Source organism: Carica papaya, chromosome 2, assembly GCF_054855325.1.
Source record: "Carica papaya isolate Zhongbai chromosome 2, ASM5485532v1, whole genome shotgun sequence".
NCBI classification, from domain to species: Eukaryota; Viridiplantae; Streptophyta; class Magnoliopsida; order Brassicales; family Caricaceae; genus Carica; species Carica papaya.
Genome location: NC_142310.1, coordinates 37,205,879 through 37,232,623, shown reverse-complemented (window position 1 = coordinate 37,232,623; position 26,745 = coordinate 37,205,879). Strand labels below are relative to the sequence as shown.

General features: G+C 34.8%; 2 protein-coding genes across 16 annotated transcripts in view; both read left to right on the top strand.

The window, feature by feature from the left end:
- The first annotated feature begins 679 nt into the window (after nt 1-679).
- On the top strand, nt 680-2,475 carry SCPL50 (serine carboxypeptidase-like 50). Its single transcript, XM_022040619.2, has one exon. The coding sequence runs from the start codon at nt 887-889 to the stop codon at nt 2,234-2,236; it is 1,350 nt and encodes a 449-aa protein (XP_021896311.2). The 5' UTR covers nt 680-886; the 3' UTR covers nt 2,237-2,475.
- A 1,447-nt stretch (nt 2,476-3,922) lies between these two features.
- The window catches only part of LOC110813465 (DEAD/DEAH box RNA helicase family protein), a 42,044-nt gene continuing 19,221 nt past the window's right edge, over nt 3,923-26,745 (top strand). For 6 of the 15 annotated variants that reach the window (XR_015817429.1, XR_015817428.1, XR_015817425.1 and 3 more), the window contains exons 1-11: nt 3,923-4,068; nt 4,903-5,002; nt 8,083-8,165; nt 8,268-8,403; nt 8,938-9,483; nt 9,577-9,689; nt 11,528-11,762; nt 14,690-14,853; nt 19,616-19,697; nt 22,187-22,276; nt 26,314-26,547. Coding sequence is in view for 10 of the 15 variants with exons in the window: in XM_088214602.1 (XP_088070728.1) it covers nt 4,964-5,002; nt 8,083-8,165; nt 8,268-8,403; nt 8,938-9,483; nt 9,577-9,689; nt 11,528-11,762; nt 14,690-14,853; nt 19,616-19,697; nt 22,187-22,276; nt 26,314-26,547 (1,722 nt within the window). In the remaining 5 variants the exon portion in view is untranslated. Of the gene's footprint in view, nt 4,069-4,308; nt 4,664-4,902; nt 5,040-8,082; nt 8,166-8,267; nt 8,404-8,937; nt 9,484-9,576; nt 9,690-11,527; nt 11,763-14,689; nt 14,854-19,615; nt 19,698-22,186; nt 22,277-26,313; nt 26,548-26,745 lie in introns of those variants that run through there. The other 9 variants (XM_088214606.1, XM_088214603.1, XM_088214610.1 and 6 more) reach the window with 9 other exon arrangements.

The following is a 26,745-nucleotide window of genomic DNA, read 5'->3' as shown; positions in this document are numbered from 1 at the left end:
ATGTGTTTTAAAATATAATAAATCCAGAAATTAAAAATTATAAACAATAATTAAAACTTCTTATTAATTAAAAGATGTCAGATTATTTAGTTTTTACTCTCAAAAACAGTTTTTCTTTTTGAAGGAATGTCCTTAAAAATAGTGATTATGTTATTTGCATTCATAAATTTTGAAATGTTATAGGGACCTTTGCACTATTGATAAATGTTTAAAGAATAAAATCATGCTCATTTTTTAAAAGTTAAACACACTTGACCCTGTTAATTTCAACACGCATGACACTTGTTGTGGTTGGTTTTTTTCCATGTAGATGTCACATGTAAGCCAAATAGACATCCTCTTTTCTCCTTCCCATTCGTTTTTGTCTTCTTCGATTCAAATGAACCCGGCAAAAGAGAACTCTTTACTATTGGGCAATGAGGTCACCGAGTAGCTGTGTGAAGTGAGTCCTTAACAATAATTTTTTGTGTGTGTTTTCCATATGTTTGATGTCATTATTTAAGTTGATACATAAAATAAAATGCTCCACGCTACAATCAGAAGAAAGCTTGCAATATCTGAAATTATACCAAGTATAAAACCATAACACCAACAAGTACTCTCATATATTTTTGGTTTTTTTGGTATGCAAGGAGATGTAAAGATGAGTAGTTAAATTTTTCATTGACATATTATCTATTTCAACTCGACTCTCATTAGAAGAGATGTCAAAAAATCAATTAATCTGAAGGATCTGACATATTAAACCCGATCAAAACCAGGAAATGACAGCACGTAGACATTGAGACAAACCGTGTTTATCACTTTTCCATTTACCCAAAACCTAAAGATTCGTTTGGCACTTATTTAAGTCTTACACACCCGATGAGTGCTAGGACGATCAGCAATGGAGTCAACAGCAAGGAGAAGCCTTCGGTTCCTCCTCCAGCTCCATCTTCTATTCTCTTTCCTTCATCGTATCCTAAGCACTTCGCCTCCTCTCTTTCCCAGTGAAGCCATCCCCACCAGATCTGGCTACCTTCCGGTGAATCCCGCTACAGGTTCCGCCATTTTCTACACATTTTATGAAGCTCAAGAACCTTCCCCTCTCTCCGAAACCCCACTCCTCATTTGGCTCCAGGGAGGCCCTGGCTGCTCCTCCATGATCGGCAACTTCCTCGAGCTCGGTCCGTGGCGTGTTCACTCCCACGTCCATAACAAGACAGAACAACTCTATCTGGAACCCAATCCCAGTCCATGGAACCGCTTGTTTGGACTCCTTTTCCTTGATAGCCCAATTGGCACTGGCTTTAGTTTGGCAGCTACAACTGAAGAGATTCCAAGAAATCAAACAGCTGTTGCTCAGCACCTGTACGCCGCTATCACGAGATTCATTGAATTAGATCCCGTTTTCAAAAACCGCCCAATTTATATCACAGGTGAGAGTTATGCGGGAAAGTATATTCCCGCACTTGGGTATTACATTTTGAAGAAAAACGGGCTAGTCTCTCCTGACAAAGTTGCTGTGAATTTGAAAGGCGTAGCCATAGGCAACGGATTAACAGATCCTGAAACGCAGGTCGCCACTCACGGCGTCAACGCATACTTTTCTGGGTTTATTAATGAAAGGCAGAAGGAAGAATTGGAGCGAGCTCAAGATGAGTCAGTCAGGCTAGTGCGAGTTGGGAACTGGAGCGGGGCAACAAAAGCAAGAAACAGAGTCCTGGATTTGCTGCAAAACATGACTGGTTTGGCAACTCTTTATGATTTTAGCAAAAAGACTCCTTATAGAACCGATTTGGTCACTGCTCTATTGGGTTACTCAGAGGTGAAGAAGGCGTTGAAAGCGAATGAGGCAATTGCTTTTGGGGAATGCAGCGATGCAGTTGGGGCTGCATTACACGAGGATGTGATGAAGAGTGTTAAATTCATGGTGGAGTACTTGGTGAAAAACACCAGAGTGTTGTTGTATCAAGGGCATTATGATTTGAGAGATGGCGTGGTGTCAACTGAAGCTTGGGTGAGGACGATGAAATGGGAAGGGATAAATCAGTTTCTGAACGCTGAGAGGAAGTTTTTGAAAGTGAATGGCGAGGTTGCTGGTTATGTGCAGAGTTGGATAAATCTGAGCCATGTTATAGTGTTAAGAGCTGGGCATTTGGTGCCTACCGACCAGCCATTGACTTCTCAGACGATGATTGAGAACTGGGTTTTAGAGACGGACTTATTTGCCATACAGGGTTCTTCATCAGTCTGAAATAACTTGTATTTCACTGCTTGTTCTTACTTTCACTACATAATTTGCCGCAGCAACAGTGACCTATTGGTATGAAATAACTACTTGTATTTCAAGACGGGAATGCTAGTGCAGTTGATCTGAGCCTTTTAACTTTCCAGCATGTAAGTCCTCAGAATGATTCCATTTCACTCTGGTCTTTTAACTTTTACGAGAACCTAATTTCTTCTCTTTATTATTATTATTATTATTTTCGCGAATTACTCATTCCATTTCTCCCCTCTTTTAGAAATCTAATGATTATGAAGAAACAAGTCCAAATTATCTCCTTATTACCAGTTCAAAAAACTTGTTCACTGTAACTTTACTTTCCAAAATTAGCATAGCAAAATAAAATCTAATCCAAAGTATTGATCTTCGTGTAATTCACTGTCTCAGTAGGTAATCGATATGATATAAAAGATCCCCTTGGATTAAATTTTAACAATTAACAAAAATCGAAGAATAAAACAGAGCAAGTTGGATGAAAGATCTCCATTAAAAAAAACAATGTAATGGCGTTTGGAGGCGGGTTTATGACGAAAACAATGGTGGGTAGATAAGGGGAGTAAGATTAGGCATAAGATTACCCAAAAATACACTCCAAAACTACCCACATTAGCACAAAACCCGTACTATGATGCCATTTTGATGTTTAGTTTAGGGCTTTTTGTGAAGGCAGGGCACCCTGCAGAGAACCTACAGGTATTTCGGAGCCACTGATTCACATCTCTGCTCTCCCCTTTTTGCCTCAGCCCTTTTCTTAGCACGTTAAGCTTTTCATTCTATATGGACCCAGAAAGAGATAATAACAAGAGATAACTCCACAAAATATCACCTTCTAATCTTCAAAGGCGGATACGGCGTCTCTTCCGTCGCACACTCGAGGCCAGAGCAAGCAAACCCTAGGAGCAAACGTATTTATAGATACGACAGGACGCTCGCGTGACTTGGGGTGGGCTTTGGGCTCGCGTCACGTTGAAGAAAGGGCAACGTTCTTCCATAAAAGCTTAAATTCAGTTATTGTTGTAATTTAAATTGAATATATTTTTTAATATATTCAATTATAAGTATTATTTTATGTTAATAAAATTAAATGAAAATGAAAAAATTAACAAAATACACGATCCTGAATTTTATGTAGTATATAATTTTAGAATTTGAAATATAATTATTTTGATATTTTAAGTTATTTATGTGTTTCCTAGTTTTTTTTTTTTCTCCATTAGAATATAAAATCTACAATTGTGAAAATGAATGAAATTGATTGAATTAGGTATATACAAATGAATTGAGTTAAATCACTAAAATTTTAAAATATTATGTTTGACAAAATAATCACTTACATTGTGGATAACCAAATAAAGTACAAAAACTAAGACTCCTAAACAAAAAGTGGTGAAGTTGTTCTCCAAATTTTAACATCAAAATTCTGAAAACAATGTCAATATGGGTACTTAATAATATACATCAACTAGCATGAGTTTGATTTCAAGACTCAGTTCATAGTATGATAAACCTTGTATCCTGTCATTTTTGGTTGAACATTAAGATACAATTAAACAGTAAATAGTTTTAAAATTATAATAAATTCGTTCATAATTCATTCAATTTAATGATATTAATATATTAATGAATTAAATTTATTTATTTATTAAAATAATAATTTTTCTAAAACAAGCCGTGTATAATTTTATTATTTCTGTGTTTTGCTTGCTGGAGAACATGAAGGGCTCCTGCTCTTTAATAACGGTTCGGAGACTATCAAATTAGTATTTCCGCATTTTGCAAAATAATCCTTCCTCATCTCTCAGGTATCTCAACGATTATTTATCCCCTTCGCTCTCATCGATTTATTTCACTTGTTCTTTTCTCTTTGTATCCTCTTTGATTTTTGCTTGTCTTCTCTGATTTTGTTGTTTGATTGTCGACAAACCTAAAGCAAATTTAAATTTTACTTTCCCCCCCTTCTGTTTCTCTCATTTGCTGGATTAACTTTTTTGGTGCTTTTTTTTTTTTTTGTTTCAACATTTTGAATTCGTTGCGCATCTGAGTGTATAACTTCATTCGAGTTCAGAGTCGTAGTCTGAATGAAGCATTGTTATTTCGAAAGATGAAGAAAGATGATTTTGAACCAAATTTCGAATTCTCAATTTGCTTCTCTCAGGTACTGTTTTACTTGGCTACTTCGAGCCAACATGTTCACTATCACTCAATTGGCTTCTTTTTTCATTTACTTGAGCAGTCGGTTTTAACTTCCTGGGCGTAGGTTTTGCTTCTTATAATGTCCCTTGAACTAGATCACACATGTTTGTGGCTCAAATAGCTCAGGAGCGCCAGTAGTTAACTCTGTTCAGCAACAACTGAGTCTGCTTGTCGATGAAATGCCTCAATTGCAACGAACTTTTTGTGAGATATTTATATATGGTTAAGCTTGTAAAATTATAGTTGAAACCTTCTTGTCTCAATTTTGTCAGTTGAGCTCAAAGGTTTTAGTTACACCTCTTGATGCTGAGTTTTTTTGCATATAGTTTCAGAGTAATTCTTCCTATTCTCAGCTGTTAGCTCTTTTAAGCTTTTGAAGGTTTCCTATTTCTTCTATTCTCTTTACCTTCTCAATCATGTAACTGTTTGCTGTGGCTTTGCAGGTTGGTTTCAGATGTATATGTTATTTAGCCATGTGATGTTCGTGCTATAAGTTGGTTTCACATGGCACTAACTATCTCACTTGTCGAATCACGTGGCATGGTATGAACAATGTTCATGTCATCATATGGTCCTCCATGTAACAACATTATCCTCATTCCTTTTATGCATTGCTTTTTATGTTATTTGTGGTGTTTACCAGCTGGAGTGGTCTGAGAGATTGGGGACTTGTTTCTGTTTTATAATGTTGATATCTGTGGTGCATATATTAGCCAATGTTCTAAGTGATATAACTTATTGAATTTCAAAGATTTGGTTCAAGAAACATTAGTGTCAACTTATATAAATTGTTGAAAGATCTGGAATCATTGTAATTTAATTCCGAATTTTATTTCAGGAAATAGAAATAAAATATGATCGTATCAGACTTTATTCATAGGAATAAAATCTGATCATATCAGTCTTATTAGGCTGTTCAAATAAGATTCCCAAATTTATGAGAATCAATTTTGACTTTTCTATTTTTGTCACTTTACCAAATCAGCAATTGTTTGCTGATTTCTGCCTACAAGTAGGCCTGAATTATACTCAGTAGAATCAGAAAAATAAGAGAATTATTTCCCATCTTTCTCACTCTCTCGTTTCTCTCGATAATATTCAAATTCTTCATGGTATAAGAGCGTGTGTTTTGAACTCTCAGACCTCTGTTGATTATTCCAATTTCTTCTCACATTTATTCTATTCAATCCTAATGGCTAAGCATGGGATGGCTTCCGTTTGAGAAAACATAGACTCCGACACAACAAATTCAGATCACCTACTTCTGCCAATCACCAGCCACAAGTTAAGTGATTGGAACTACCTTCAGTGGTCACAGTCAATAATGCTTTTTATTGTGGCAAGGGAAAGGATGATTATCTTACCAGAGCAGCTAATTAACGAGCAAAAAAAGATCCAAAATACAAGCTCTAGAAAAGTGAAAACAGCATGGCTGTCATGGGTGCTAAATTCCATTACCAAAGAAATCACTGAAGGCTTAATGTTCTGCTGTATGGCTTGAGAGATATGGGAGGCTGCAAAAGAAACCTACTATGACAATGAGAACACGGCAGAATTGTTTGAAATCAAGGAATTTCTCAGCGATCTTCAACAAGGGGATATGACTGTTACACAACATTTCAATAATCTGAATAAATATTGGAAATAGCTTGATTTCTTTGATAGTGAAAAGTTTGGCTGCAATACGTGAAGTCTCAAATACAAGAAAATTGCACAAAATGAAAGTATCTTCAAATTCCCACTAGGTCTCAATAAAAATTTGGATGAAGTTAGAGGAAGAGTTGACTTCTAAACCTCTACCTTTTATCCGAGAGGCCTTTTCTGAGGTGAGATGAGAAGAAAGTAAAAAAAGTGATGATGGGCACTTGAAATCGACACTCAAGGCTCCACTACTTCTCCTGAAGCATTAGCACTTTCTCTTTGGCCCAAGTTTCAAGGAAAAATGGTTGACCATGGTGCAACCATTACAAGAAACCAGGGCACACAAAGGACACAGGTTGGAAAGTGCACGGGAAGCCTGTTGATTGGAAGCCCAAGATAGATTTTCAAAACCATCAGAATACTGGAGAAAGTTGTGGTCTTATGGCCGCCGGAGAAGATAAGATTGTCTTGAAGGCATGTTGTTCAGTGGAGAACAATTGGAGTTCCTGCAAAAGCTTGTCAACCCGTAGAATACACCTGAAACCACTGGGACTAGCATGTTCGAACAACATAATCTCTCTTCAGTTTTGACCTCGCAGAAGGAAATCCATAGGTCTTAGATTGTGTATTTTGGTGTCTCCTATCATATGGCTGGAAATCAAAATTTATTCAATACACTTTATTCATGTCCTGGAAGCTATACAAAATAAATATAAATAGCTGATGGTTCTGCAGCTGCGGTGACTGGAATTGGAACTATCATCATTAACAAGGATTTGATTCTTCAAATCCATGTTACTAGTTCCAAACCTAAACTACAATCTCCTACTATCAGTAAGCTTACCAAAAATTTAAGGTGTGTGACTCACTTCTCACTGACTCATTGCTGCTTTCAGGACATGAAATTGGGGAAGATGATTGACAATGACAATGAGTATGTGGGATTCTATCTTCTTAAAGGTTTAAGTAATCCTGTAAGACAAGCTTATCATGCAAGTGTGTCTCTGCCTATTTCTCTAAGTCTTCATATAAAGAAAATGCAATTATGTTATGTTATTACATCCCATTTCTATGATCAAGATGTCAAACCCACTGAGGATCAAGATAGGCACAGGAAAAGCAATATCAGAAAGCTTCTCATAGGATTTTAGATTTTAAGAAGGACAAGAATTAGAATCTTTTAGATCTTTCTTTTCCCCTACAGTTTTCTTCTATTAGCTATAATGAATGTCTATATGAAGACTAGTAACTATCAACCGAGAGAAAAAAATGATAAACTAAAATTTTGTTCTTAGAGTTTTATTTCGTCTATCTTATTTCGTTCAGTCTACTCCTTATATTTCTTTAATTTAGTCTCCAATTTTCTTTGCTCTATTTAGTTTGATCTATCTGCTATCTTGTGTTTCTAACCTAATTTTCATCTATTTCTAAATTATCTATCTAACAAGTTAGTTTTAACTGTTTTTCTTCAAGCATCAGCTCCTCTACCGCTTAAGTTGATTCAATTTGTGAATTAGCCTATTATGAGTTGATTATGCTGCACACACAAACATATGTTAAGAAAATGTTTGCTTCAATTATCTCAAAACAAAAAAAAAAAATGTTTGCTTAAAAAAAAATATATGTTAAGAAAATTTTGTAATAAAAATACTTTGATGTGCTCTAGTTCTAGAGTAATCCATTATGTTGATCTGGTGGCCGGTTCTATGGGTTACTGTAGCTTATCATAGTGCATTCTGCCATTTTAATTTTCTTGCGCACTATTTATTTATCTTCTTTTGCTACTCTTTGGTCATGTCAAGGTGCTCTCATGTACTTTCTGTACCTAATTATTTAAAATATTGCATCTTGATTGCTTTAATCATTTGATGGACATCAGTATGTTCGTTACAATCTCATATGTGTCTTTTGCCTTTATTTTTGGTGTTGATAATTTAGATGAGACTCATTAAGCCAAAACTTAATAAGAATTTCATTGTCAGTGTTTTTGTAGAAAACGATTGAGAAGTTCGATTGTCTTTGAAGCTGAGAGGGGATATTATAATGCTCTGGACAGAAAAATGAGGTATTTTTATGTTAGTTTAGTTACTTTAGTTTTAGGATTGCTTAAAGATGGATTCAGGGAGGTGAATAACTTACTGTCATTTAAAATTTTGTTATCTTGCAGATATAGTACTTCTCTCCTATCTAAATTATCAAAGTTATGTTATCGATCAAAGCATAAGTTTGCTGAAAAGCTGTTGGAAGAAGTGGGTAAATATGATCCAGCAAGCATTTCTGATCGGTCAAAGTTGCTTAATAAGGTAGATATTGGTGCTTCATGAGATATTATTATAATGTTACCTTTTCATGTTACATCCTAGACAATCTTGTCATTTATTGTCTGCCAGTGGGGTGGGGGGGGGGGGGAGGTTTACTAAAATTTCTGAGCTCGGTTCTGGTTCTATTTTTCAGAGCAAAAAAATGGAAGTAAAATGGTTTGCTTTTCTTCTCTGTCTTGTGGTTTATGTTACTGTGCAATAGAAATATTGCTTCTTTCATGAGTACTTAGCTAGTTGTTGAGCATACTGTTTGGTAATGCAGTGATACCACTCGAACTTCACTGGAATTGTGCAAGCTTCTTCTTTGTTCAGCACTTGATTTTTTATAACTTATTTGACTTTTAGAGTTTGTACTATAGCTTTTTGAGTGTCTCAAACTGACGACCATTTCATGTTTGGCCTGGAAGTGTTCATTAGCTCTGTTTTTTTTTTAGGTAGCTCTCCTCTGTTTTATTTAAAATTTTATAGTTCTCTGCCAAAAAATTCATAAATTAATCTCCTTTCCCCTGATCATAGGTATCGGTTTTGATGGGCTATAATGGCATGCATGATTTTATCGAAGACGAAAGATCTGAAAAGCAATATGTTACAGATCGTAAAGATGATGTCAGCTTGTCTTGTAAAAGATTTCCATCCATTATTCTTGGTAGCTCTCCTCTTGTAAGACTGTATAATGAAAAGACAAGTTTGCATGGAAAGGAAACCTTTTTAGCAGCCGAGAGTGGTAAAGAAATACTTAACTCCATGCATGCAAGATGGGTTGATTCGGATGGTGTTTCTGAAACTTGGCCTCCTGTCTATCCTGCTCTTGGAGATATTGATTCTTCTATTGTCAGAGAAGAAGATTCATACAGTTGGTCTGTATCTTCTCAATCTATAACATCAGAAACTGAAGGAAAATCAGATAATCCTATCACCATGGATAAATCTTATGTAAATAACGGGCTTGAAACAGAAAAGGTGGATGCAAAAATTGAGTTATTTATTGACAACAGTATTAGTTGCATACCTGGATTAAGTAAGAAGCACTGCCGTCAGCTAGAAAATGGGGGCTTTCACACGGTTGGTTCTTGGAATTAATTAAATGCAAATTCCTTATTGTCTATTGTATAGTTTAAGGCTTGGATTCAATTTGTTCAACTTGTTTCAATGCAGATACGGAAACTGCTGCGCCATTTTCCTCGTACCTATGCGGACTTGCAGAATGCACAGGTTGAAATTGGTGATGGACAGTACTTAATTTTTATTGGGAAAATCTTGTCCTCCAGGTTATTAATTTTTTTCACCATACCATTTAATATCTTGATTAAAGGATAAATAGTAGACTGCCCTTTTCTTGATTTTTAATTGATTTTGATAATTGGTTTAAGGACTTTTGGCATCCTCTTCCAGCATCTGGCTGACTGTGGCTCGGGACAAAATATCTATCAGGGTTGATATTACTAATATATGAATACCATGAGCCTTTGGCTCATCTGATACTTCTCTCTAAGAAAGGCTTTTATGGGTGAGGTTAAAGTGGTTTTAATCCCCAATTACAAAAAAGGGAAGTGGTCCTTCAAAAAATTTATCATGAAGAATGAAAGTTTGAGGAAACAGGAATTTACAGATTGCTTCTCTTGGGAAAGCTAACAAAGGTTTGAAAAAAGATGGAATTTGCGGTGAAACCACGGTTTATTGCTTTCTTGCGAATAGTGTGTATGATATATAGACATATGTAAAGGATAAAGCAACTAAACATAGGAGCTGAAAATTTTCGAATTTTATTTCCCTACCAAATCTTATTTTAGTAGTGATTATGTGCAAAATGGATTAACTCTAAATTGCCTAAGTAGACTATAAATCATAATTCTATGAGATATTAAACTAAAATACTATTTAGAAGTCTATTTATAGTTTTAGCAACTTCAGAATTTTATCCTTATCAATATTTAGTTTTTCTATTTGTGTTATTAATATTATGTCCTAATCTTATTAGTATTAGTATTTTCTTTATTTATTTGGAATGTTATTTCTGGTCTTATTAGTATTAGTACTTCTTGTCTTATTAGTTTTTATATTTCTTGTCTTATTAGTATTAATATTCAGGTTTTCCATGGTCGTATTAGTATTTCCTATCTTTTCTATTAAAAAAAGTATTTTCTATCTTATTATGAATGCTATTTCTAATTTTATTGGTTTTTATATTTCTTAATCTAATCATAATTGGGAAAAAGTTCACTTGACACTACATAAATATCTCTGTAATCTCCTTAAGGTCATCATTCAGTTATTCAATAATATAATTTGAAAATTTGTCAAGTTCCCAGTTGTATGATACAATCGAATCTTAAATGTGATGCTTGTAACTTGATGTCTAAAGAATCGTAAGTGTGATGTTTAGGTTTTTTATATCTAAATTCTTAATTAACCTAATTTGTCCTACATGAGATTGTGTTTGTATTAGTTTTTATTCGTTTGATTATGTTTACTGCTTTGTAAACTTTTTTGCAATAGTTACATTGAAAACTGAAAAAAAAATTTGTCTTACAATATTGGAATATTTTTTCCCCTCACTTAAGAGGAGAGTTTTTAAACTTTCTATAGCAGAGTTGATGTGAAAGCAACATAAATATTTCCCGAAGGAATCTCTTATTAATTTTAAGTGCTCTCTCTCTTGCCCGAACTCCCAGTTATTGACATGTTAAAATGCTTGTTATCTTAGTTTTCGCTCTTTAATGCTGGGTGGTTGCTTGTGTCCTTTAACACTTGAATTCAGACAGTTGATGACTGTTTATGTTCACCTCAGTTATTTTTCTTTTGGCTCTTTTGAAAACAATATACTTTGCATTTGCTTCTTGGACATGCTATACTTAGTGGCATGTGTATTGAATTTTTTGAACTGAAATCTTCTAATTTCTGTTTCTAGCATTTCCATTTCTTTGTTTCTCTTCTCACATAGACATACAAATAAATGCATGCATGGGCATGCATATGCACATGCATTTGTATGTGTCCATGCATTTATGTCTCTATGGATATAGTAATTCCGGGGATCTTCAACTCCGAATGGCAGATGAGAGAACTGGTTTTTCGTTTCTTACATTTTATATCATTTCTTCTGCAGGGGAATCAGAGCCAGCCGATCTTTTTCATTTCTTGAGGTGGTTGTGGGCTGTGAGATAGCAGAAAATGAAGGAAACTTGTGTCATGTTACTGTTGATATTGATAATGGAAGAAAGAAAATAATTTATTTGCATTTGAAGAAATATTTCAGTGGTGCTCGGTTTGCTTGTCAACCTTTTCTTAGAAGTCTTGAGGAGAAGCATAAACTGGGGGAGTTTGTATGTGTTAGCGGTAAGGTAAGTTTTTGGTTTATTATTATTGTTAGAGAATATGACTACTTCCTATATAGTCTAGTGGAGAAATTTTCTTTTTTTTTTTTTTTTTTTGAAATAAAAAGGCCTGGTGGAGAATATTAACATATGTCTCATACTCTTTTCCTACATTTTTTAAGTGTCCTCTATAGGTAGGTCATACTATAGTCAATGTCATATTAGTTATATTCTATTCTTCGTTTTCCTTTTCTTTCTTTTTAATTACATTTATAGATACATGTTCTATTTCTTCAGCATATTTTTTGAATCAAAAGTGTATTTCTTCAGTTTATAATTACAATATTTCAATATATTCCTCTATCATGGTAGTGGAGCAATAGGTTGTTGTGTTTTGTAGCTTCCTCTAGTTTTGGTGTTTCAACTACACTTTCTAATCATTCCTAGCCATTGACAATGAAGAAAAAAGAGAACATATTACTGAGTCTCCCTTGAGTGAAAAAGAAAAAATCTTCTGTCTATTACTAATTGAGTTGTTCCCCATAAGAAAAAAATCTTATTTTCTCCTCTCTTCTTTAATTAAACAAAAAAAAATCACAAAAGCCTTTATGTTTGTTAAAGAACGATTTGTTCCAAAACACTAGGAGAGAGAAAATAAAGATTGCATCTACCAGGTCCTTTTTTTTGCTTCCACATAATCAGACTCTGAGGCATCGGGCAACCCGTCTTCATGGTCAGAATATCATACGACAACCCACATACTGCTGGTCACCAGCGTGAGTGTGATGCAGATGTCTTTGGAATCAGCTTGAGGCGCTCTTTGCGATTCTGTGGCGTGCTTACAGATATGGTCATCCATTTGATGAGAGCTTCTAAAATTCTTCCAAGTTATGATGTTTTGGTTGAACTGGGTAATAGCTAGATCTGTGAAGGAGGAACTTTGTGCTTGGAGAGGAATAGAAGAGTTTTTGAGGGTATAAAATCTAATTTTGACAGATTTAAGGATTTTGGTTTCAGACCCTAAATATTTTGTTAAGAGGCCACTCATTTTATTCTAGTGAGGATCTTGGAGACCTAATAGACATCTCGATAAATTCATAAATATTATATGAGGATTGCATCCTTTGGTGTTATTGAATATATTCAATCTTTTATTTTTTTTCAAAAAAAGCTTTTAAGTTATTGTGGTGTCCTATTGTATTCTTGGGTGGTTCTGGCCTTCTGCTTTTGCTGAAATTTTGTTCATGGCTAGAACTTGGTAAGCAGGAGGTTGTTTCCAATTATGACTGTAGCATTATTGTCAAGTGCAGGTCTTGTGTGTTTTGGTGCCGCCATTGGGACTGTAATAAAGAGCTGATAGAACTTGTCTCATTTAGGATAGGTTCTTTTTTGAAAGAGTATTAAAAGAATGACAAAACAACTTTCTGGTAAAAGAGTTATAGTGGTTTTTTCTTATGCTAGTTGCTAATTTTAAGTTCTCTGGCTGATGATTCTCTTCTGGATTCTACATGTTTAAAGTTCTCCAATCACACTAATTTTCTGACGATGCTTTAAAAGATAAGAAGAGCCAGCAAAAGTTCCTGGGAATCGTTTTTAAATGTTAAAAACTGGTCTTGAGGGGGTTAAAGCGGTATGGGTGAACTTGTTTGGTCAATCCTGGCTATAAAACTCAAAATGGAGCATGATTTGACAATGCCCACTTTTGGGTAAATCCTGGCTATAAAACACTGGTTTCTGGTCACCGGACAACTGCAAACTTCTATCAGTTGACCTGTTGGAGGTAGGGGTTGCAGATCATAGGTCAGTGTGGGACGTGGTTGCATAAAAGGACGAGACCAAGAGAGGTAGCAACTAAAAGAAGCTGTAACGGACGTCCTCCATCGAAGTTTTGCAGTGGGGATTCAAGGTTTTGTCTATTAGTGTTGTCGATACCGGTGGTTGGGTGAGGTAGGATAAATTAGAAGAAAAGAATTAGAGCTTGTTGCATAGTCCGTTGTTATCAAAGCTAAAAGGATTGGAGCTTGTTACCCAATTGGAGTAAAAGCCTGTTTTCCTACTAGAAAATTAAAACTAAAAAAGGAGCTTATAAGAAGTTTGTTGAAGTTCGGGACCTAGAATGATACTGTAAGAGGCTGCGTGTATCACTTCTGTTATTCTGCTCTCTGTTAGTAATAGAGCTGCTAGAATTTAGTTAAAAAGAAATCTAGTACAATGGAGAATGTCAGCTTTCACTGTACCTGGCACTAAGTTTATTATTTTTTCTGTTTTCCTGATAATTGGTTGGGTAGTATAATTTCTCTAATCTGCCTCTTCAGCCCTAAAATTTCTTGAAACTAAATTAAAATCTATTCTTTGCGGCTGTTAAAGAATTGGGTTTCTAACAAAGTTGCTGACAAGTTGTTGCCAAAGTATGTAGTTGTTGTTCTTGGTGCATGATAGCTAATTGTTGGTGACAACTTGATGCTTAGTTGAGCTCTTTGTTGTTCAATTGAGCTATTATTTGAAGTTTTCGTTTACTTTAAAGGAGTATGAATGGGAGGCCTTTCCTCTTTGTCCCAGATTTGATGTAGTATAGCACTTTTAATTTGCCATGGATGCCTCATTATTTATAATTTATGTTTTAGTGATGCATAGATATCCAGAGGCCTTTCTTCACAAGCACAAAATTAAGGACCCAAGGATTTCGTATGATTTTTTTTTTCTTTTTGTTGCAAGATGCATTTCTGGAATGTCGTAAAAGGTCAGTCACCATTGCACATAATTTGTTTCTGGGAGCTATTCATTAGTTGCTTATGATAGTGGAATTGCTTACAGTTACAACTTACAACGGGATTATAATCTACAAATATATTAGACCTGCTGCAATTTTCTCCTATATGATTTCTCTGTCTTCAATTGTACGATTGTGCATATCCCATTCGGATCTTGTTCCTCAATGCTTCTTTTTAATGTAGGTAAGAACAATGCATACCAAAGATCACTATGAAATGAGGGAATATAGTATTGACGTGCTAAATGATGAAAAAGAATCATCTCTTCGCACAAGAGGAAGGCCATACCCTATATACCCTTCAAAAGGAGGCCTGAACCCCAATTTTCTTAGGGACATTATTGAAAGGTTTGTTTTCCTTTCTTTTTTCAATTTTCAAATCATAATTTCAATGTAACTTGAGCCTTGACTCCCATATGTAGATTGTTTAGGTCTGAAACTCTTTCTTCTTCTCTTGCTGACAAAATATTCACCGCATTTGCCTCATTTTCTTAGTCCTTCTGCGAACCAATCTGATTCAGGGCCAGAATTTTAGTTGGAATAAATTTCATAATAAAGAATAATTTTTAATCTACAGTTATTTAGTGTCTCTACTTTATTTAGCTTATTTAGGCAGATTTAAATTTATTAGGCATTAGAAACTTTTGATTTTCTCTTTAATTTTCTAATATTTTTCTTATTAACTGAAACTAACGCATGCACAAAGGTTATTATCTATCCGACAATTATGTAGACAATAATGAATTAAGAATTTTGTTTGTTAAGAGTTTAATTCCGCCCTTACCTCTTTGTTTTATCTTCTACCTATTATAATGTCTAACCTATTCTGTTCAGTCTACTTCTTCGTATACCCTTTTTGTTTTGCACTGTACACTCTGTTCTACTTCTATTTTTCTGTTTTTCAATTTCATTTTTTTTTTAATGTTTAAACCATCCAGGAAGAAAGTAGTTTCCTTGTTTCACATCATAAAAATTTCTCTTTTGGCTAAATGGTTTTGGAGGCTTTTTTTAAGAATTTAACTCTTTGTGGCACATGGTAACTAACAACAAATACGGTTTAGACCAGAGTGGATGAGACTCCAAAATTAGTGTTCTGACTACTTGCAGAAGTTCTTGAAAAGTTGTATCTAGCCTCTATGTTTATTTTATACTCTTACTTAACTTGAAGGTGGGGGATGGATTCCAAATACTAGTATGGTAGCATCCTTGGATTAATGATATCCCCCTAGCCTCTCGGTTTCTTCACCTTTATAATTTATCCAGGATTCATCAGTCCTCTATTTCATCTGCTTTGTCAATTTAATACTTCCCACTTTCAGAATATGTCTTTTTCGGAAGCTATGATCGAGAAGCTAATGATATGATTTCTCTTCTTCAACTTCTTGAGTTTTTGGTATTTTTTCACCATCCTGACAAAAGGACCAGTTTTTGGAAGGTTGGGTATCTTTGCTTGTAAATCTTACTTTGTATTTTTGATCCATATTCTTGCTTAATCATCTTCATCCTTTTTCCTTTAAGATGGTTCAAATCACTTGCGACCAATTTAAATAGTTCTTCTCATTGGAGCGATAGGCAAGTCTGGATTGGTTGAAATTCGCTACTGGGGATTTGTCTTAGTAATTTGAGACGTAATATTTGACATAATTTTAAAATTTTGGGTAATAAAGGGCAATTAAATAAGCCAAGGAAGGAGATTAGTATCTAGACAGCAGTTTTGGCACGACTGGGTAAGGAGGAGCAATGGTGGCACAAGGTGGATTGTGGTTGGGGTGGAACAACTATAGGGAGCAGTGGTTGAGGCTGTGCGTTACAAGAGGTGGTGGCCGCAGCTAGGCTGTGCATGGATTGGGCTGGTCGTGTGGCAGAGACACGGTGTAGGGGCTGGAGTCGACGATGATGGTCGGTCTTTTTGGCTAGTGGTCAGCGGCCAGGGTTGTGGTGGCTGGCAATAAAGACTTGCCCCTTTAAAGTTGTTTCTTATTTCCGCAATGAAGGCCAATTAAGGTTTATAAAAGAGGGCTATGGTTCTTTCCTAGAGTTCTAATACCATGTTAAGAATGGTTGATATGTGCTTTATTAAATATCATGCCTTATATATACAAGTTTTGTAGAATATACAAGGAAATACACAAATAATTATATAGAGAGTATTTCATCCTAATGCCCTTTAACCTTTATATTTGTTACATTTTTTAACAATTTTGTATATGGGTTGCATCCCTTGGTGCTTTGTGAATTCTATGCTTTTTCGTTTTCTGAAAAAGAAAGGAAACAAATATATTCTCAGAATTTAGGATCTATTTTACCCTACTTAGAGGAATGAAAATGAGCAAATGATACGCATCCAAAAACTTTGGGAGTAAGTCCAATAGAGCTATTAAAATGAGAAAAGCTTGATGAGAGTAGTGGTGAGCAAAAACCGAACCAAACCAGAGTTACCAGAAAAACCAAACTCATAAAAGAAACTGGTTCGGTTAGTTCGTTTTTTGGTTGGTAATTGAATACACGGGCCATTACTTGGTTCAGTTTTGAATAACAAAGGAATTATTTTCTGGAAATAAAAAATTAAGTGCTACCTTTCTATCAAGTCAGGGGCGTTCCAGAAACACTCAACAATGCTGGGAGAACTTAGTTGCTAACTTCAATTGGTAATTGCAATGGTTAGATGTAAAGATGCTTCTTACATGGAAAGTTGGAAGAAAAAATTTATATGGAGATTCCATTCGGGTTTACTAAGGGAGTAGGAACAAACAGATAATGCCATTTATAGGATACAGGCGAAATAAAAGAGATCATACCTTGTTCATTAGACCCTCATAGTCAAGGGGAGTCACTGTCCTCCTAGTATACATACATGATATAATTGTTATAGGAAATGATAAAGAAGAAAAAATAGCTAACAAGCAATGCCTAACTAGAGAATTCGAGATTAAAAAAGAATTAGAAAATTTAAAATATCATTGGAATAGAAGTAACATACTTCAAGTAAAAAATATTCATTTCCCAACAAAAATATTTCATAGATCTATTAAAGGAAACCGGTAAGATTGCATGTGATAACACACCCGTTGATTTCAATCATAAACTAGAATTGACATAAGTAAATCTTGATGTGGAGAGGAAATTGTACTAAAAACTAGTAGGGAAAATTGATATACTTCTCATATACCAGGCCAAACATTACATATAGTGTTGTGACACAATTTATGCACAAACCTAAAGAAGTGCCTACACGTAATCTACAACATACTTCATTATTTTAAGGGTAACCAAAGAAAAGAAATTATGTTTAAAAGAAATAATGGAGTGCTTCTTGAAGCATACACTAATATGGATTATGCTGGATCACCAGTTGACAAGAGATCTACGTCTGGGTAGTGTATCTTTCTCAGAAAAAATCTAGTGACTTGGAGAAGTAAGAAACAAAATGTAATAACCGATCTAGTGTGGAATCAGGATTCAGGGTTATGGCTCAAGGATGTTTGAGTTTCTATGGTTGAAGATGATTTTAGAATATTTGAAGATTCAATGGGATGAACCTATGAAACTTTATTGAGACAATAAGTCAACGATTAATATCTTTTACAATTCTGTACAACATGACATAACTAAACACATTAAAGTAGACAGACAATTCATTAAAGAGAAGTTGGATAGTGGACTGATTTGCACTCCATACATTGCCAACCACTTCACAAGTTATCGATCTTTTGACTAAAAAATTAAATAATCTTGTATTTCAAACAAATATTTTCAAGCTGAGAATGAATAATATTTATTCACTAGTTTGAGAGTAAGTATTAAGAAGTACAAATTAGGGGTTTCACTAGGGTAAAAAGTGTATTAGTAATGTATCCTTTATCTTTATAATTTTTGTAATTAATACTGTTTCCTTTTCTTGTTGCTATTCGCTTGTATATATAGGATTCTAATATTTAATGAAATATACAATAATTCATTCTTTCATACCTCATGAAAGGTTTCTCTAGAATTTCATTCCAAATGATTCTTAACAAGCTGAGAATGTATTCACCAGCTCGAGGGGAAATGTGGTAAAAAATCAAATTGGTATGCCTTACAAACCGTGTGTATGATTCTATAATTAATATTTATTGTATATGAGCTGTAAAAATATTTTGGTTGTACAGATTGATTAGTAACTCTGATTTTGTAGTGATTTAGGTTTGATTAGTTTGCCTAAATTTTAAATATATGTGTTATATATATTCTGCAGTCACCATGGGAATACATAAGAATTTAATGATCTTCCAGTCTGATAAACAAGACCAGTAAACTGGTCTTCCTAGACTGCCATAATATTACTCCATTCAGAAGGTGCTAATTTTCAAGCATTAATGACAGAAATTTCTTGATCAAAATCAACAGTATTTTCCCACGAGGCATCTCGAAGAGAGAGACCTTGCCAATTCACCAGAAATACCTTATTCTGAGCTATAATATGATGATGAATAGGACAAATGATGAATTAAGAATTCTTTTCTGCCAGGGGTTTGTTCTCTGATACTGTATTCGTTCTTCTTGTTATTTTTCTATCGAAGTTATTTTCTTCAATCTACTTCTCCATATATTTACTCACCTTAAATCTCCAAATTTCTCTGATCTAGTGCTATTCTTCTGATCCTCGTCTAAATTTTCCTTATTTCTAAATTATTTGAGACAAAGTAATTTTCCTTATTTCGAAATTTTCCTTATTTCCGATGTTTGTCCTATTTTCGCAACTATTTAAGGGAACACCATTATAAATTCACATGGGTGTTAAACTGCATGACTCTTCCGTATTACTTTCACGTTGCTATACAATAGAAAATACAAGTGAAAAGATAGTTTTCTAAAAAAATAGAAGTGAGAAGGTGACAATACAGGTTTTGGCACCCAGTTAAACAGCATTTTAATAATATTTGCTGTAGCTATGATGCTTATGGCACTTCTTCCTTTGTATAAATGTCAGTTTATTATCTAATTTAAGTTTTCTTTGATTCCATTAAGATACAATTTTTTTTTTCACTAGAAAATATGTCATATTTTCTAACCCACGAAAAAGTGCACCACTATGTTAGTATGATAACCTTATATCTTTTATGTCATGTAGAGCTTTACAAGCCTTGCCAATCAATGTTGATCCTATTCCTGAAGTCGTCATTGGGGACTTTGGACTTCTATCTCTCCATGATGTAAGTTACCCCTTTTATAAATACTTTTTTTTTTTAAATAAAAAGTGTGAAATATATTAACATGGTACCAAACAATCGGGAGTACCACTCCTATACAAGAGCTTTACAATGTTGTTAGTGAATCAATGATATGTCTAAAATTTACGTCACTAAATATGTCATGCGCTAACAATAACAACCCAAAATAATGTAACCACCTATCTCTCAAAGCATACAAATCATTAGCTTTACCCTCAAAAGTTATAGAATTTCTCTTCTTCCAAAGAATCCAAAACAAAAGTAAAGGAATTAGATTTTTCAACTTCCTCTCAACATGCATCCCATCCCAAGCCCACAATTCCTCCCTAATAGATCCAGCCATCACCCAATTAACACTAATCATACTAAAAATAGTATTCCACAATCCAGAGGCCACAGGACAACGCAACAGTACATGCACACAGCTTTTCTCATTAGTCATACACAAATAGCATCGGTTTGGAATGACCAACCCCTTGGTTTTAAATTTATCTATTGTCAAGATGCATTCTCTACATGCTTCCGTTATAAAAAAGGCAACTCTAGGGGAACTTTCGCCTTCCAGATCTGCCTAGAGGGAAAATCAAAACATGGTTTTCTGACTCTTGAAAACATGGTTACGTACTAATTTAGTTTGCTGCTTATTTTACTTAGATATCCTATTGTGAAACCTGACATCAATTTCTGGTTATTGATTTTGAAAGTTCTAAATTAGCAATAATTGTAAGTCAGGTTTAGCCTATTAAATTTTCCCAAATATGAGAATGAGGCAGTTTAGTTTTCTCATGTGGGGATGTGGAAAACTTAAACATCAATATTAGTGCCTTAACAACGAATAAATATCTCCTTGTCTAATCTCCATTTCTTTTAAACTAAGATCTAGGCTGATCATTTTCTTAAAGGAAAAAGGAAATCTATTAACAAGGCACCAATGAAAAAATTAAATAGTTAAAATATCAATGAGGTGAGGATCCTCTTAATCCTATGGGAAAAAGAAAATAATTATTGAACAAAAAAGCTAAACTATTATCTCTAACTATGTCAAAAGGGAAATAAATAGCCTCAAAAAGCCCTCATTTTCATTTATTTCCACATAACTCACCAAATAACTGGGGGTTTGAGGGAGGCACTTTTTTTCTTTTACCATACGAAATAGCTTGCCAAGCGTAAATATCATACTCCACCTTAGTTAAACCAAATAGGACATAAATCTCTTGAACCATTTACTCAGAAGCACTTTTCTTGAAACAAACAAGCAATGCAACAAGGTTCCCCATGGTGAATGACTAGCTAGTTGAATCCCAGGCCACTGAGTGATTATTGAAATCTCTCGTACAGACATTCAAGCCTTACACAAATTCAACGAAGTTATCTTATTAAGTGTGAGTCTTATTCCCCAGCCCTCAAATAAAGGCCTTGTATCTAGCAAGTTAGTCTCCTCTCAAAACCTAGACATCACAAGCTCCTAGTAGATTCGTTCTTAAGTTTGACTCCCAAGGGACAAACAAGATATTCTAAATGCAAAATGGCTGCTTTACATCCTATAATACTAGTAGAAAGATCCATGCACTATTCGTCCTCGAGGGACTAGCTCTAACTTAGGAGGTTAACTTTAAGACTTGAGACACTCAAAAACTCAATAAGATGCATTAATATTTAGGAAGGAGTCAATGGATGACCAGAAAACAAGAGAATATTATTAATAGAAAGTAAATAAGTCACCTCAACTGCTTCATCTCTCATGACCACCAAAAACTTAAGAATCTAGCTCTCTAGCCTCAGTGATCATTCCATTAAGAGTCCTGTGGTTACAGCATAATTCTAGACATTTTACGGATTATTATTTACTACAACATTTCTTTTGGATAGTCTGACCTTCTTTGCTTCTTTGTGGGCTAAGGCTCATGGGTTCTTTGGGGATGTCTCTTTGGCTACTTTGCAACGAGATTGGGAAGCCTTGGCCCATTTGAGCTAGGTGTTTTTATATCCTATTAATCTCCTCCTTCAAAAGGAAACCATCAAATTCATTATGTAAACAAATCAGTCTCGCCTTTGAGTGTTTTAAAATCCTTTTTCACTTTCTTGGCTATCCAAAAATTCAAGCCAATTGAAAAACTCTTGTATAAATATAGTTTCCTGCCTGTAAAAGCTTCCGAACATATGTGTGGCACTCTCTTGGTGCCTTGTCAATTTACATTCATTTTGTATTAACAAAAATTTCAATAAAGATCTCAACCTGCTGGTATAGCAGATGATAGAGGACTTACCAATTGTGGGATTTCATGGTCAGTTTAATGCTTGTTTTGGTGCTGCATATATATTTGATTGCATCATAGTATACCACCTTATATTTAACAATGCGTTAGTTATATTTATATATTCTTAGAGCAGCTCCTGTGTTCTTTCAAACATTTCTGCTATTGTCTGCATATTTTTGGTGAAGAACTAAATGTTTTTTCTGTAAAATTTAGGCATATATTGGGATTCACCAGCCAAAGAATATAGAAGAGGCTGATTTAGCTCGCAAAAGACTTATATTTGACGAGTTCTTTTACCTGCAGGTAATCCTTGCTTGGAATTTGATTAATAATTTAAAGTTAGAACTGATTGTTCTTTTATCCTGCTAATGATTGCTTGTGTTAGTGGGACTTAGATTCTTTTGTAGTGTGTCTCTGGTCATGGTTGTACTTCTCGTCAATCTTCTGTTGATGCTCTCATTAGCTCTCTCAAAGGAGTGATGTCAGAACCTTTTACAGTAGAAGACTTTTGAAAATTTGAAAGAGTGACATGTCTTTCAAGCTCATGCCAGGATTCTTGGATTGTGTTTTCATGTTGTGTTGGATAAACTAGGATTAATTTGCCCAGTTAAGAATTCGAGATAAATTTAGGGATTCCTAGATATGTTACCAAAGAATTGGGATATAGAATAGAAAATTAACTACCAATCACACTTAAAATGCCTCAAACATCACATCTATGGCATTTTTTGTTAGATTCCTTAGCTTGGGATATGGTAACAGGTTTACTCACATGGAAGTCCCCAATCAAGCTTGAAGTTGGCTTGTTTGATCTGTGGCCTTGGCAGCCTATGATTAGGATCGTCAAAAGAGAAATCTATAATCTCTTAGGGAACTCTCTAAAATTAAGAATAATTTTCAAATGCTTTTTTTAATTAGGGTAGTTATTTTTAGGGACCATTGCTCCTAAAAATTAGGGAAAATTAAGTGACTAGAATTTGAAAATAATTACCTAATTCATTCTGGATCAGATGTGTTTGTAGTCACCAAGGTTCAAACTCGGCATAGGAAGCATATGCACTACACCAGGTAGTGCGAGTTGACTACTGGGGCAAAGCCCCTGGTCCAGTGAACTAAGAGTTAGTTATTGAAATTGCAGTTTGGTCATGCATGCTGTTTTTCGTTAGAGATTCTGTGGATATGTTTATGCTAAAGATGTTGCCAGACAACAATGTTTCTGCCGAAATTGTATAACAGCTGTAATAAGGATTCCTTTATTTCTAATCTATCATGTAAAATCTGTCTTTCCTTTCTGTTCTTTTCTTAACATTGTTACCAAGTTGTTGCCAAATTTTCGGTGGAATTGAGTAGAAAAGGGTGTGAACCAATTGAGGAAGTAAGCATTGTAATAGTGAAAAACCCAGTGAATGAAATCAGCAATTCCTCTTTTCTCTTCGTCTTCCTTACTCTTTCCTTTTCCTAAGTTCTAATTCTACTATCATCTTCAACGAAAATTCTTTTCTGTTTTTGCTGCAATTCTTCTTAATTTATTTCTTCCCAAATCAGGACAGCTTCTTGGCATCTTGGTATATTAGAGGTTGATTCTCGGCCATTCTTTCTACTCTCTTCTTTTCTTTCTTCTACTGCTTCTCCCATTTCTCCTTCCTCTGCTTTTCTTCCTGCTCTAGTAATTTTCTTTTTTAAATAAAAAAACACACATACACACATAAAAAAAGTGCTATCATGAATTTAAAATCAAACTTCCGAAATGATAGGTGGGCGAAGTTTCAATGAGAGCAGGAAGCAGCTCTACAAGAGAGCCATTGCCGGAGGGTGTTGTAAACGAGCTTCAGTTTTTCCCATGTCTAAATCAGCTTCCTTGTTTGCTTGGGAAAGATTCATCACAGAGAGTTCCAATCTCTCTTCTTTTGAAGAGAACCATAAATGGGAGCAACTGATCTCTTCTTTTCAAGGACCAAAAATATTGTGAGGTTTCGTCTCCTCACCTGCTTTGCCAAAAAGGATAATAAGTGCGACTTCCTCCTGCTCACAGTTGTTTAGGAAAGAGGCGGAAGCAGATCAGTTGTTTTCATGCGAAGAGAATCACGAAATAGGGCAGTTGGCTTGCTTTTTTCAAGAATGGAACCAAAACATTGTACAGGTGAAATAGTTGATTTTGTTTCCTACTGGGGCTGATAGAGAAAAATTATGTGGAAGATAATGCATATCAAGTGTTTGAGAAAAGAAGGTTGTTGAAATACCGGTTAGAAGTAAGAAAGATAATGCAGGTGAAATACTGGATAGAAAGTAAGGATTATGAAATTGTATCCTCCAAAGATAGCATACTAAAGATTATACCAAGGACACTGCTAGCAGACTTGAGTTCACATTGTTTTGGAAAATATTATGAATTGAGAGCTAATGGAAAATATGCAAATTTGGAAGAATTATGGAGTAACGGAGTTTTGAAGAAAGAGTAATATCGGGAAGAAAAGGTTGTTAAGATTGTTGATAGATAACATAGGAGTTGGGAATAGAGCCAAAATTACTTAATCTCCATGGAAGAAAAGTTTACATATACTGTTTGTGAAAAGTCTACAAGAAAAGAATGGTTTTGGAGTTATGTGGAAGTGATAACTCTAGTGGTAAAAGATGATGGCAGTACTTGGAATCAGTTGGAATTTTTTACAAGGGTCGTAGACCTCTTCCAATATATGGTTGTTGCATTCAACATTGAATCTTTATAAATACCAATACTTGGAAGATATTTTTCTAGAATGGGATGCTTTAAATGGATTCCCAAATTTGGGTATTATGGTTTTAGTTTTCTGTGGTCGGCTGGTTTTTCTCGTTTTGCAAGAAATTATACGGTTTCTTACTAAATTGGATCTAAGTATGTTGAGGAATAAGTATATTGCAATTGACATATGGGTGTATATGAAGTTTATCCCTACGAATTTGATTATTCATGTGCTGTTGCTATGCTCTTCTCTCTCTTTTTGAGTTAGTATCGATAATTGTGTTTTTTTACTTCTCTGACATCCTTGAGGACAAGGATGCTTTCGTGGGGAGAGTATTGTCTGGACCTTGTCTGATGGTACAGAAGATGGGTAAACTTGGAGGTGAGAGAAGATAAACTACTGCAAGTGGATGTATGCTCTGATATTGGGTAACTGCTGTAGCAAGGATTTCTTTGTTTCTAGTTTTCCTATATTTTCTTATTTCCTCATTTCATGAGATATCTGTGTATTTTCCTTTATGTTTTTCTGTTAACACTGTTAGCAAGTAGTTGCTGAATTTTTGGCAGAAATAAATAGAGGTTTGAATCAATTGAGGAAGTAAGCATTACAATAGTGGAAATCCCAATGTATGAAATCAGCAATTCCTCTTTTCTCTTCCTCTTACTCTTTCTTCTTCTTAAATTCTAATTCTTCTCCTATCTTCTTCAATTTTATTTTCTGTTTTTGCTGCAATTCTTCTTCTTCCTTTATTTCTTCATAAATGAGATAGGTTCCTGACTTTTTCGTGATTTGTATAAGCTAGGGGAGCCAGGTTGGCTGTGTAAGATAGAGTAAGATTCTCACTATCATAATATTTAAATATTTTAGTTAAGTGAGCACTGTTGTTTTACACCAACAATGCGATGCAGGGCTGCACGTGGAGCCTGCTTGTTAATGTCAGTGAATATTGCGAATCACTTCCAGCACTGGTCAAAAAAGAACTGTATTGCCTGGTGCTGGCGGCTTATTACATCTGATGAAATTGAAAAGAATATTGTTTCTGAAAGTTAAAAGTTTAATAGTAAATTGTGTTTTTATGTACAATTTTAAGGTTAATTTGGCATTTCTCGTCACCACATAACTAATGAATCTTAATAGGGCTACACTGAGTAAGAATTATGCTTATATTCCAAAATTTTACATGGTGTGTTTTAGAAAAAGAAAAAAGAGAAAATACATTGTAGAGTGACGAGCCGTGTCCTTTATTCATCCTGTAGTACCATTTGCACCAGAAATAACACAATGACATTACTCTTCTATCCAAGGGAACACGGGTTATGAATTGTAAATTGTTAGTTTTAGATGAAGAAGTTAGGATATTTAGGGAGCTGTTCCTAGGCAGTTGTTTCCAACTAATTCTTCAAGTAACAATTCAGTTGACAGTTTTCCCTGACTTCATGTCTGAATAGTGCTGTCGAGTTTTAATTTCTTAACATCTCTACTTTTATTTATTTTGGTATACATAATTTTATAGTAGCCTATTCTGCAACGGTGTGTCTAACCCATGCCTCCACCAAAGGGGGAATTGGCCACAAGCTATCTACATATAACCTAAATTATTCTCATCATCTCTTCTTGCAGTTGGGACGCCTATTCCAAATGCTCGAAGGGCTTGGTACACAAATAGAGAAAGATGGACTGCTCGATAAGTACAGAAGACCCGAAGTAAATGCTATTTATGTGGAGGAATGGTCTAGTCTTGCAAAGGAATTTTTAAAGGCTCTTCCGTATTCCCTCACTTCTAGTCAGCTAACTGCTGTTTCGGAAATAATATGGGACCTGAAGAGACCAGTTCCAATGAATCGTCTTTTGCAGGTATTGAAACTTGCATTAATGTTTCTGTTAATAAGATGGTGGTTATTGTTCGTTCATTGCAAGGTTATTAGCACAGTCGTTCTTTTTTCCCCTTTTGAAGAACTTATACATATGTTATTTTTTTCGGAAGTTAGAGATTGTGAACCTTGGCTTGAGTTGACTTGCCAATGGTTAGCTTTTTCATCTCTTCTGTTGCCA

What these genes read in the sequence shown, in the direction of transcription:
- SCPL50 (XM_022040619.2), top strand. Translation starts at nt 887, where the DNA reads ATGGAGTCAACAGCAAGGAGAAGCCTTCGGTTCCTCCTCCAGCTCCAT.